Here is a 12,995-nt window from a genome sequence, read left to right on the forward strand (position 1 = left end):
AATCAGGCACAGCGGGGATGGGTGGGAGGAGGGAATCAGGCACAGCGGGGATGGGTGGGAGGAGGGAATCAGGCACAGCAGGGATGGGTGGGAGGAGGGAATCAGGCACAGCAGGGATGGGTGGGAGGAGGGAATCAGGCACAGCAGGGATGGATGGGAGGAGGGAATTAGGCACAGCAGGGATGGATGGGAGCAGGGAATCAGGCACAGCAGAGATGGATGGGAGGAGGGAATCAGGCACAGTAGGGATGGATGGGAGGAGGGAATCAGGCACAGCGGGGATTGATGGGAAGGGGGAATCAGGCACAGCGGGGATGGATGGGAGGAGGGAATCAGGCACAGCAGAGATGGATGGGAGGAGGGAAGCATGCACAGCAGGGATGGATGGGAGGAGGGAATCAGGCACAGCAGGGATGGATGGGAGGAGGGAATCAGGCACAGCGGGGATGGATGGGAGGAGGGAATCAGGCACAGCGGGGATGGATGGGAGGAGGGAATCATGCACAGCGGGGATGGGTGGGAGGAGGGAATCAGGCACAGCAGGGATGGATGGGAGGAGGGAATCAGGCACAGCGGGGATGGGTGGGAGGAGGGAATCAGGCACAGCAGGGATGGGTGAGAGGAGGGAATCAGGCACAACAGGGATGGATGGGAGGAGGGAATCAGGCACAGCAGAGATGGATGGGAGGAGGGAATCAGGCACAGCGGGGATGGGTGGGAGGAGGGAATCAGGCACAGCAGGGATGGGTGGGAGGAGGGAATCAGGCACAGCAGGGATGGGTGGGAGGAGGGAATCAGGCACAGCAGGGATGGGTGGGAGGAGGGAATCAGGCACAGCAGGGATGGGTGGGAGGAGGGAATCAGGCACAGCAGGGATGGATGGGAGGAGGGAATCAGGCACAGCAGAGATGGATGGGAGCAGGGAATCAGGCACAGCAGAGATGGATGGGAGGAGGGAATCAGGCACAGTAGGGATGGATGGGAGGAGGGAATCAGGCACAGCGGGGATTGATGGGAAGAGGGAATCAGGCACAGCGGGGATGGATGGGAGGAGGGAATCAGGCACAGCAGAGATGGATGGGAGGAGGGAATCATGCACAGCAGGGATGGATGGGAGGAGGGAATCAGGCACAGCAGGGATGGATGGGAGGAGGGAATCATGCACAGCAGGGATGGATGGGAGGAGGGAATCAGGCACAGCAGGGATGGATGGGAGGAGGGAATCATGCACAGCAGGGATGGATGGGAGGAGGGAATCAAGCACAGCAGGGATGGATGGGAGGAGGGAATCAAGCACAGCAGGGATGGATGGGAGGAGGGAATCAGGCACAGCGGGGATGGATGGGAGGAGGGAATCAGGCACAGCAGGGATGGATGGGAGGAGGGAATCAGGCACAGCAGGGATGGATGGGAGGAGGGAATCAGGCACAGTAGGGATGGATGGGAGGAGGGAATCAGGCACAGCAGGGATGGATGGGAGGAGGGAATCAGGCACAGTAGGGATGGATGGGAGGAGGGATTCAGGCACAGCAGGGATGGATGGGAGGAGGGAATCAGGCACAGCAGGGATGGATGGGAGGAGGGAATCAGGCACAGTAGGGATGGATGGGAGGAGGGAATCAGGCACAGCAGGGATGGATGGGAGGAGGGAATCAGGCACAGCATGGATGGATGGGAGGAGGGAATCAGGCACAGTAGGGATGGATGGGAGGAGGGAATCAGGCACAGTAGGGATGGATGAGAGGAGGGAATCAAGCACAGTAGGGATGGATGGGAGGAGGGAATCAGGCACAGTAGGGATGGATGGGAGGAGGGAATCGGGCACAGCAGGGATGGATGGGAGGAGGGAAACAGGCACAGCAGAGATGGATGGGAGGAGGGAATCAGGCACAGCGGGGATGGATGGGAGGAGGGAATCAGGCACAGCAGAGATGGATGGGAGGAGGGAATCAGGCACAGCGGGGATGGGTGGGAGGAGGGAATCAGGCACAGCGGGGATGGGTGGGAGGAGGGAATCAGGCACAGCGGGGATGGGTGGGAGGAGGGAATCAGGCACAGCAGGGATGGATGGGAGGAGGGAATCAGGCACAGCGGGGATGGATGGGAGGAGGGAATCATGCACAGCGGAGATGGATGGGAGGAGGGAATCATGCACAGCGGAGATGGATTGGAGGAGGGAATCAGGCACAACGGAGATGGACTGGAGGAGGGAATCAGGCACAGCGGAGATGCATTGGAGGAGGGAATCAGGCACAGCAGTGATGGATGGGAGGGGTGATCAGGCAGAGCAGGGGTGGATGGGAGGAGGGAATCAGGCACAGCAGAGATGGATGGGAGGAGGGAATCAGGCACAGCAGAGATGGATGGGAGAGGTGATCAGGCACAGCGGGGATGGATGGGAGAGGTGATCAGGCACAGCGGGGATGGATGGGACGGGTGATCAGGCACAGCGAAGATGGAAGGGTGACCAGGAACAGCAGGGACGGATGGGAGGGGTGATCAGGCACAGCATGAATGGATGGGAGAAGGGAATCAGGCACAGCGGGGATGGAAGGGGGAGGGGTGATCAGGCACAGCGAAGATGGAAGGGGGAGGGGTGATCAGGCACAGCGAAGATGGAAGGGGGAGGGGTGATCAGGCACAGCGAAGATGGAAGGGGGAGGGGTGATCAGGCACAGCGAAGATGGAAGGGGGAGGGGTGACCAGGAACAGCGGGGACGGATGGGAGGGGTGATCAGGCACAGCAGGGATGGATGGGGGAGTGACAGCAGAGAAGGAAGAAGGAGGAGATCACAGACTACTGACGGAGCACTGTACAGAGGCCAGACATAAGGCTGATGCCATGAGAGGTACACGCAGAAGGCAGGTCATGTGATGACAGTATACTGGGTATAAATGGCAGGTGGAGCCATGCTAGAGGAGTGAGGAAAGCCTGGGAGATGACAGGAGGCACCGCCACTTACCGGCACTCTGGATGCGCTCGCACAGTTCCTGCATTCTGCGGTGAAGCTTATTGGAGGTTTCCACCACACAGGACACGGCTCGCTTACTAAATTCCATGCGCTCCTGCAGCTGCAGCTCGATCTCCTCCGTGGTACTGCATGCCAACGTGGCCAAGAAGTTCAGCGAGGATTCTGGGAGAACGCTGGAAACAGCAGGGGGTGGAGCCAAGGGAGGCTCAGGGGAGTCTGCAGAAAAAGGAGGCATCATATGAATGCCTGCACTGGAATAGCGCCCCCAGAGGACACTGCTCGCACTGCGCCGCACACACAGAATATCATAATAATCATTTTTTTATATAGTGCTTTACAGATACCATAATACAGATCCTCAAGCCTACAGAGAATACAGAACCCAGGAAGATAATACAGAGATGAGACAGCCATTCGTGTCATCAGCTCCAAGGAAAATTCTTCCTATCCACAAAGGTACCAGGTGAGGAGCACTAGAGGTTACACTAGATCATCAGCTCCACGTAGTGCCCATCCCACCCATGGGGATACCAGGTGAGGAGCACTAGAGGTTACACTGGATCATTAGCTCCATGTACTGCCCATCTCACCCATGGGGATACCAGGTGAGGCGCACTACAGAGGTTACACTGGATCATCAGCTCCATGTACTGCCCATCCCACCCATGGGGATACCAGGTGAGGCGTGCTAGAGGTTACACTGGATCATCAGCTCCAAGTAGTGCCCATCCAACCCATGGGGATAACAGGTGAGGCGTGCTAGAGGTTACACTGGATCATCAGCTCCAAGTAGTGCCCATCCCACCCATGGGGATACCAGGTGAGGCGCGCTAGAGGTTACACTGGATCATCAGCTCCATGTACTGTCCATCCCACCCATGGGGATACCAGGTGAGGCACGCTAGAGGTTACACTGGATCATCAGCTCCATGTAGTGCCCATCCCACCCATGGGGATACCAGGTGAGGCGCACTACAGAGGTTACACTGGATCATGAGCTCCATGTACTGCCCATACCACCCATGGGGATACCAGGTGAGGCGTGCTAGAGGTTACACTGGATCATCAGCTCCAAGTAGTGCCCATCCCACCCATGCGGATACCAGGTGAGGCGCACTACAGAGGTTACACTGGATCATCAGCTCCATGTAGTGCCCATCCCACCCATGGGGATACCAGGTGAGGCGTGCTAGAGGTTACACTGGATCATCAGCTCCATGTACTGCCCATCCCACCCATGGGGATACCAGGTGAGGCGTGCTAGAGGTTACACTGGATCATCAGCTCCATGTACTGCCCATCCCACCCATGGGGATACCAGGTGAGGCGTGCTAGAGGTTACACTGGATCATCAGCTCCAAGTAGTGCCCATCCCACCCATGGGGATACCAGGTGAGGCGTGCTAGAGGTTACACTGGATCATCAGCTCCAAGTAGTGCCCATCCCACCCATGGGGATACCAGGTGAGGCGTGCTAGAGGTTACACTGGATCATCAGCTCCAAGTAGTGCCCATCCCATCCATGGGGATACCAGGTGAGGCACGCTAGAGGTTACACTGGATCATCAGCTCCATGTACTGCCCATCCCACCCATGGGGATACCAGGTGAGGCACGCTAGAGGTTACACTGGATCATCAGCTCCATGTACTGCCCATACCACCCATGGGGATACCAGGTGAGGCGTGCTAGAGGTTACACTGGATCATCAGCTCCAAGTAGTGCCCATCCCACCCATGGGGATACCAGGTGAGGCACGCTAGAGGTTACACTGGATCATCAGCTCCATGTACTGCCCATCCCACCAATGGGGATACCAGGTGAGGCACACTAGAGGTTACACTGGATCATCAGCTCCATGTACTGCCCATCCCACCCATGGGGATACCAGGTGAGGCGTGCTAGAGGTTACACTGGATCATCAGCTCCAAGTAGTGCCCATCCCACCCATGGGGATAACAGGTGAGGCGTGCTAGAGGTTACACTGGATCATCAGCTCCAAGTAGTGCCCATCCCACCCATGGGGATACCAGGTGAGGCGCGCTAGAGGTTAGACTGGATCATCAGCTCCATGTACTGTCCATCCCACCCATGGGGATACCAGGTGAGGCACGCTAGAGGTTACACTGGATCATCAGCTCCATGTAGTGCCCACCCCACCCATGGGGATACCAGGTGAGGCGCACTACAGAGGTTACACTGGATCATCAGCTCCATGTACTGCCCATCCCACCCATGGGGATACCAGGTGAGGCACGCTAGAGGTTACACTAGATCATCAGCTCCATGTAGTGCCCATCCCACCCATGGGGATACCAGGTGAGGCACGCTAGAGGTTACACTGGATCATCAGCTCCATGTAGTGCCCATCCCACCCATGGGGATACCAGGTGAGGCTTGCTAAAGGTTACACTGGATCATCAGCTCCATGTAGTGCCCATCCCACTCATGGGGATACTAGGTGAGGCACGCTAGAGGTTACACTGGATAATAAGCTCCATGTACTGCCCATCCCACCCATGGGGATACCAGGTGAGGCGCGCTAGAGGTTACACTGGATCATCAGCTCCATGTACTGTCCATCCCACCCATGGGGATACCAGGTGAGGCACGCTAGAGGTTACACTGGATCATCAGCTCCATGTACTGCCCATCCCACCCATGGGGATACCAGGTGAGGCGCACTACAGAGGTTACACTGGATCATCAGCTCCATGTACTGTCCATCCCACCCATGCGGATACCAGGTGAGGCGCACTAGAGGTTACACTGGATCATCAGCTCCATGTACTGTCCATCCCACCCATGGGGATACCAGGTGAGGCGTGCTAGAGGTTACACTGGATCATCAGCTCCATGTAGTGCCCATCCCACCAATGGGGATACCAGGTGAGGCGTGCTAGAGGTTACACTGGATCATCAGCTACAAGTAGTGCCCATCCCACCCATGGGGATACCAGGTGAGGCGTGCTAGAGGTTACACTGGATCATCAGCTCCAAGTAGTGCCCATCCCATCCATGGGGATAACAGGTGAGGCACGCTAGAGGTTACACTGGATCATCAGCTCCATGTACTGCCCATCCCACCCATGGGGATACCAGGTGAGGCATGCTAGAGGTTACACTGGATCATCAGCTCCATGTACTGCCCATCCCACCCATGGGGATACCAGGTGAGGCACGCTAGAGGTTACACTGGATCATCAGCTCCATGTAGTGCCCATCCCACCCATGGGGATACCAGGTGAGGCATGCTAGAGGTTACACTGGATCATCAGCTGCATGTACTGCCTATCCCACCCATGGGGATACCAGGTGAGGCATGCTAGAGGTTACACTGGATCATCAGCTCCATGTACTGCCCATCCCACCCATGGGGATACCAGGTGAGGCACGCTAGAGGTTACACTGGATCATCGGCTCCATGTACTGCCCATCCCACCCATGGGGATACCAGGTGAGGCACGCTAGGGGTTACACTGGATCATCAGCTCCATGTAGTGCCCATCCCACCCATGGGGATACCAGGTGAGGCGTGCTAGAGGTTAGACTGGATCATCAGCTCCACGTAGTACCCATCCCACCCATGGGGATACTAGGTGAGGCACGCTGGAGGTTACACTGGATCATCAGCTCCATGTACTGCCCATCCCACCCATGGGGATACCAGGTGAGGCGTGCTAGAGGTTACACTGGATCATCAGCTCCATGTACTGCCCATCCCACCCATGGGGATACTAGGTGAGGCACGCTAGAGGTTACACTGGATCATCAGCTCCATGTACTGTCCATCCCACCCATGGGGATACCAGGTGAGGCGCACTAGGGGTTACACACTGGATCATCAGCTCCATGTACTGCCCATCCCACCCATGGGGATACCAGGTGAGGCACGCTAGAGGTTACACTGGATCATCAGCTCCATGTAGTGCCCATCCCACCCATGGGGATACCAGGTGAGGAAGCCATCTTGGCTCTCCCCTCCTCTGCCATTATGCCGCAATGCCACTCTAAGCCAATGATACATAACATTTCCATCAGGACAAATTGGAGATATGGCACTGTGTTACCTTTCACATCGGACCCCTCTGAGGGTGGCAGCCCCTTCACTCCAGCCTCTGACTCCACGGAACTCTCCTTCGCTTCTGGAGGGCCATCAGGTACACAGCTCTGGAAACCTGCCTCCTGATCATAACGCTTCAACAGCACCTGCACATTCTCATCCAGCTGGTAGGAGGACATGACACAATGCGTTACTAAGGAAGTGGCTGTACAGACACACTACCGGCCTGCTCACCCCACCTTACACACACACACACACACTACCGGCCTGCTCCCCCACCTTACACACACACTACTGGCCTGCTCCCCCACCTTACACACACACACTACCAGCCTGTTCCCACATCCCATATACACACACTACCGGCCTGTTCTCCATCTCATATACTCACACACTACCGGCCTGTTCCCCATCTCATATACACACACACTACCGGCCTGTTCCCCCATCTCATATACACACACTACCGGCCTGTTCTCCCATCTCATATACACACACACTACCGGCCTATTCCCTCATCTCATATACACACACACTACCGGCCTGTTCCCACATCCCATATACACACACACTACCAGCCTGTTCCCCCATCTCATATACACACACTACCGGCCTGTTCTCCATCTCGTATACACACACTACCGGCCTGTTCCCTCATCTCATATACACACACACTACCGGCCTGTTCCCTCATCTCATATACACACACACTACCGGCCTGTTCCCTCATCTCATATACACACACACTACCGGCCTGTTCCCTCATCTCATATACACACACACTACAGGCCTGTTCCCCCATCTCATATACACACACACTACAGGCCTGTTCCCCCATCTCATATACACACACACTACCGGCCTGTTCCCTCATCTCATATACACACACACTACCGGCCTGTTCCCCCATCTCATATACACACACTACCAGCCTGTTCCCCATCTCATATACACACACACTACAGGCCTGTTCCCCATCTCATATACACACACACTACAGGCCTGTTCCCCCCATCTCATATACACACACACTACAGGCCTGTTCCCCCATCTCATAAACACACACTACCGGCCTGTCATCCCATCTCATATACACACACTACCAGCCTGTTCCCCCATCTCATATACACACACACTCTACCGGCCTGTTCCCCCATCTCATATACACACACACTACCGGCCTGTTCCCCATCTCATATACACACACACTACCAGCCTGTTCCCCATCTCATATACACACACTACCGGCCTGTTCCCTCATTTCATATACACACACACTACCGGCCTGTTCCCACATCCCATATACACACACTACCAGCCTGTTCCCCCATCTCATATACACATACTACCGGCCTGTTCTCCCATCTCATATACACACACACTACCAGCCTGTTCCCCATCTCATATACACACACTACCGGCCTGTTCACCCCATCCGGCCTGTTCACCCCATCTCATATACACACACTACCGGCCTGTTCCCCCATCTCATATACACACACACACTACCAGCCTGTTCTCCCATCTCATATACACACACACTACCGGCCTGTTCCCCATCTCATATACACACACACTACCAGCCTGTTCCCTCATCTCATATACACATACACTACCGGCCTGTTCCCACATCCCATATACACACACACTACCAGCCTGTTCCCCATCTCATATACACACACTACCGGCCTGTTCCCTCATTTCATATACACACACTACCAGCCTGTTCCCCATCTCATATACACACACTACCGGCCTGTTCCCTCATTTCATATACACACACACTACCGGCCTGTTCCCACATCCCATATACACACACACTACCAGCCTGTTCCCCCATCTCATATACACATACTACCGGCCTGTTCTCCCATCTCATATACACACACACTACCAGCCTGTTCCCCATCTCATATACACACACTACCGGCCTGTTCACCCCATCCGGCCTGTTCACCCCATCTCATATACACACACTACCGGCCTGTTCCCCCATCTCATATACACACACACACTACCAGCCTGTTCTCCCATCTCATATACACACACACTACCGGCCTGTTCCCCATCTCATATACACACACACTACCAGCCTGTTCCCTCATCTCATATACACATACACTACCGGCCTGTTCCCACATCCCATATACACACACACTACCAGCCTGTTCCCCCATCTCATATACACACACACTACCGGCCTGTTCTCCCATCTCATATACACACACTACCAGCCTGTTCCCCATCTCATATACACACACACTACCGGCCTGTTCCCCATCTCATATACACACACACACACTACCAGCCTGTTCTCCCATCTCATATACACACACACTACCGGCCTGTTCCCCATCTCATACACACACACTACCAGCCTGTTCCCCATCTCATATACACACACACTACCGGCCTGTACTTCCATCTCATATACACATACACTACCGGCCTGTTCCCCCATCTCATATACACACATACTACCGGCCTGTTCCCCCATCCCATATACACACACACTACCAGCCTGTTCCCCCATCTCATATACACACACTACCAGCCTGTTCCCCATCTCATATACACACACACTACAGGCCTGTTCCCCATCTCATATACACACACACTACAGGCCTGTTCCCCCATCTCATATACACACACACTACAGGCCTGTTCCCCCATCTCATAAACACACACTACCGGCCTGTCATCCCATCTCATATACACACACTACCAGCCTGTTCCCCCATCTCATATACACACACACTCTACCGGCCTGTTCCCCCATCTTATATACACACACACTACCGGCCTGTTCCCCCATCTCATATACACACACTACCGGCCTGTTCCCCCATCTCATATACACACACACACTACCAGCCTGTTCTCCCATCTCATATACACACACACTACCGGCCTGTTCCCCATCTCATATACACACACACTACCAGCCTGTTCCCTCATCTCATATACACATACACTACCGGCCTGTTCCCACATCCCATATACACACACACTACCAGCCTGTTCCCCCGGTAGTGTGTGTAGTGTGTGAGATCTCATATACACACACACTACAGGCCTGTTCCCCCATCTCATAAACACACACTACCGGCCTGTCATCCCATCTCATATACACACACTACCAGCCTGTTCCCCCATCTCATATACACACACACTCTACCGGCCTGTTCCCCCATCTCATATACACACACACTACCGGCCTGTTCCCCCATCTCATATACACACACTACCGGCCTGTTCCCCCATCTCATATACACACACACACTACCAGCCTGTTCTCCCATCTCATATACACACACACTACCGGCCTGTTCCCCATCTCATATACACACACACTACCAGCCTGTTCCCTCATCTCATATACACATACACTACCGGCCTGTTCCCACATCCCATATACACACATACTACCAGCCTGTTCCCCCATCCCATATACACACACACTACCAGCCTGTTCCCCATCTCATATACACACACTACCGGCCTGTTCCCCCATCTCATATACACACACACACTACCAGCCTGTTCTCCCATCTCATATACCACACACTACCAGCCTGTTCCCCATCTCATATACACACACACTACAGGCCTGTTCCCCATCTCATATACACACACACTACAGGCCTGTTCCCCCATCTCATATACACACACACTACAGGCATGTTCCCCCATCTCATAAACACACACTACCGGCCTGTCATCCCATCTCATATACACACACTACCAGCCTGTTCCCCCATCTCATATACACACACACTCTACCGGCCTGTTCCCCCATCTCATATACACACACACTACCGGCCTGTTCCCCCATCTCATATACACACACTACCGGCCTGTTCCCCCATCTCATATACACACACTACCGGCCTGTTCCCCCATCTCATATACACACACACACTACCAGCCTGTTCTCCCATCTCATATACACACACACTACCGGCCTGTTCCCCATCTCATATACACACACACTACCAGCCTGTTCCCTCATCTCATATACACATACACTACCGGCCTGTTCCCACATCCCATATACACACACACTACCAGCCTGTTCCCCCATCTCATATACACACACTACCGGCCTGTTCTCCCATCTCATATACACACACTACCGGCCTGTTCCCCCATCTCATATACACACACACACTACCAGCCTGTTCTCCCATCTCATATACACACACACTACCGGCCTGTTCCCACATCCCATATACACACACACTACCAGCCTGTTCCCCCATCTCATATACACATACTACCGGCCTGTTCTCCCATCTCATATACACACACACACTACCAGCCTGTTCTCCCATCTCATATACACACACACTACCGGCCTGTTCCCCCATCTCATATACACACACTACCGGCCTGTTCCCCCATCTCATATACACACACACACTACCAGCCTGTTCTCCCATCTCATATACACACACACTACCAGCCTGTTTCCTCATCTCATATACACACACACTACCGGCCTGTTCCCACATCCCATATACACACACACTACCGGCCTGTTCCCCCATCTCATATACACACACACTACCGGCCTGTTCCCACATCCCATATACACACACACTACCAGCCTGCTCCCCATCTCATATACACACACTACCGGCCTGTTCCCACATCCCATATACACACACTACCGGCCTGTTCCCCATCTCATATACACACACTACCGGCCTGTTCCCCCATCTCATATACACACACACTACCAGCCTGCTCCCCATCTCATATACACACACTACCGGCCTGTTCCCCATCTCATATACACACACACTACCGGCCGGTTCCCCATCTCATAAACACACACACTACCGGCCGGTTCCGCCATCTCATATACACACACACTACCAGCCTGTTCTCCCATCTCATATACACACACACTACCGGCCTGTTCTCCCATCTCATATACACACACACACTACCGGCCTGTTCTCCCATCTCATATACACACACACACTACCGGCCTGTTCTCCCATCTCATATACACACACACTACCGGCCGGTTCCGCCATCTCATATACACACACACACTATCAGCCTGTTCCCCATCTCATATACACACACACTACCGGCCTGTTCCCCATCTCATATACACACACACTACGGGCCTGTTACCACATCCCATATACACACACACTACCGGCCTGTTCCCTCATCTCATATACACACACACTACCGGCCTGTTCCCCCATCTCATATACACACACTACCAGCCTGTTCCCCCATCTCATATACACACACACTACCGGCCTGTTCTCCATCTCGTATACACACACTACCGGCCTGTTCCCCATCTCATATACACACACACTACCAGCCTGTTCTCCCATCTCATATACACACACACTACGGGCCTGTTCCCCCATCTCATATACACACACACTACCGGCCTGTTCCCCATCTCATATACACACACACTACAGGCCTGTTCCCCCATCTCATATACACACACACTACCGGCCTGTTCCCTCATCTCATATACACACACACTACCGGCCTGTTCCCCCATCTCATATACACACACTTCCAGCCTGTTCCCCATCTCATATACACACACACTACAGGCCTGTTCCCCCATCTCATATACACACACACTACCGGCCTGTTCCCCCATCTCATATACACACACTACCATCCTGTTTCCCCATCTCATATACACACACACTAGCGGCCTGTTCCCCATCTCATATACACACACACTACCAGCCTGTTCCCCATCTCATATACACACACTACCGGCCTGTTCTCCCATCTCATATACACACACACTACCGGCCTGTTCCCCCATCTCATATACACACACTACCGGCCTGTTCTCCATTTCTTATACACACACACTACCGGCCTGTTCCCCCATCCCATATACACACACACACTACCGGCCTGTTCCCTCATCTCATATACACACACACTACCGGCCTGTTCCCAC

At 54.1% G+C, this 12,995-nt stretch overlaps 1 protein-coding gene across 2 annotated transcripts in view; it reads right to left on the bottom strand.

Annotated features, from left to right (window-relative positions):
- The window catches only part of RNF40 (ring finger protein 40), a 271,003-nt gene that overhangs the window by 149,748 nt on the left and 108,260 nt on the right, over positions 1-12,995 (bottom strand). For both annotated transcript variants that reach the window (XM_063935490.1, XM_063935489.1), the window contains exons 4-5: positions 7,041-7,197; positions 2,964-3,188 (exon numbers count right to left, since the gene is read on the bottom strand). In XM_063935490.1, the coding sequence (XP_063791560.1) occupies positions 2,964-3,188; positions 7,041-7,197 (382 nt within the window). The remainder of the gene's footprint in view (positions 1-2,963; positions 3,189-7,040; positions 7,198-12,995) is intronic.

This window comes from Pseudophryne corroboree, chromosome 7, assembly GCF_028390025.1.
Source record: "Pseudophryne corroboree isolate aPseCor3 chromosome 7, aPseCor3.hap2, whole genome shotgun sequence".
Classification (NCBI taxonomy): domain Eukaryota; kingdom Metazoa; phylum Chordata; class Amphibia; order Anura; family Myobatrachidae; genus Pseudophryne; species Pseudophryne corroboree.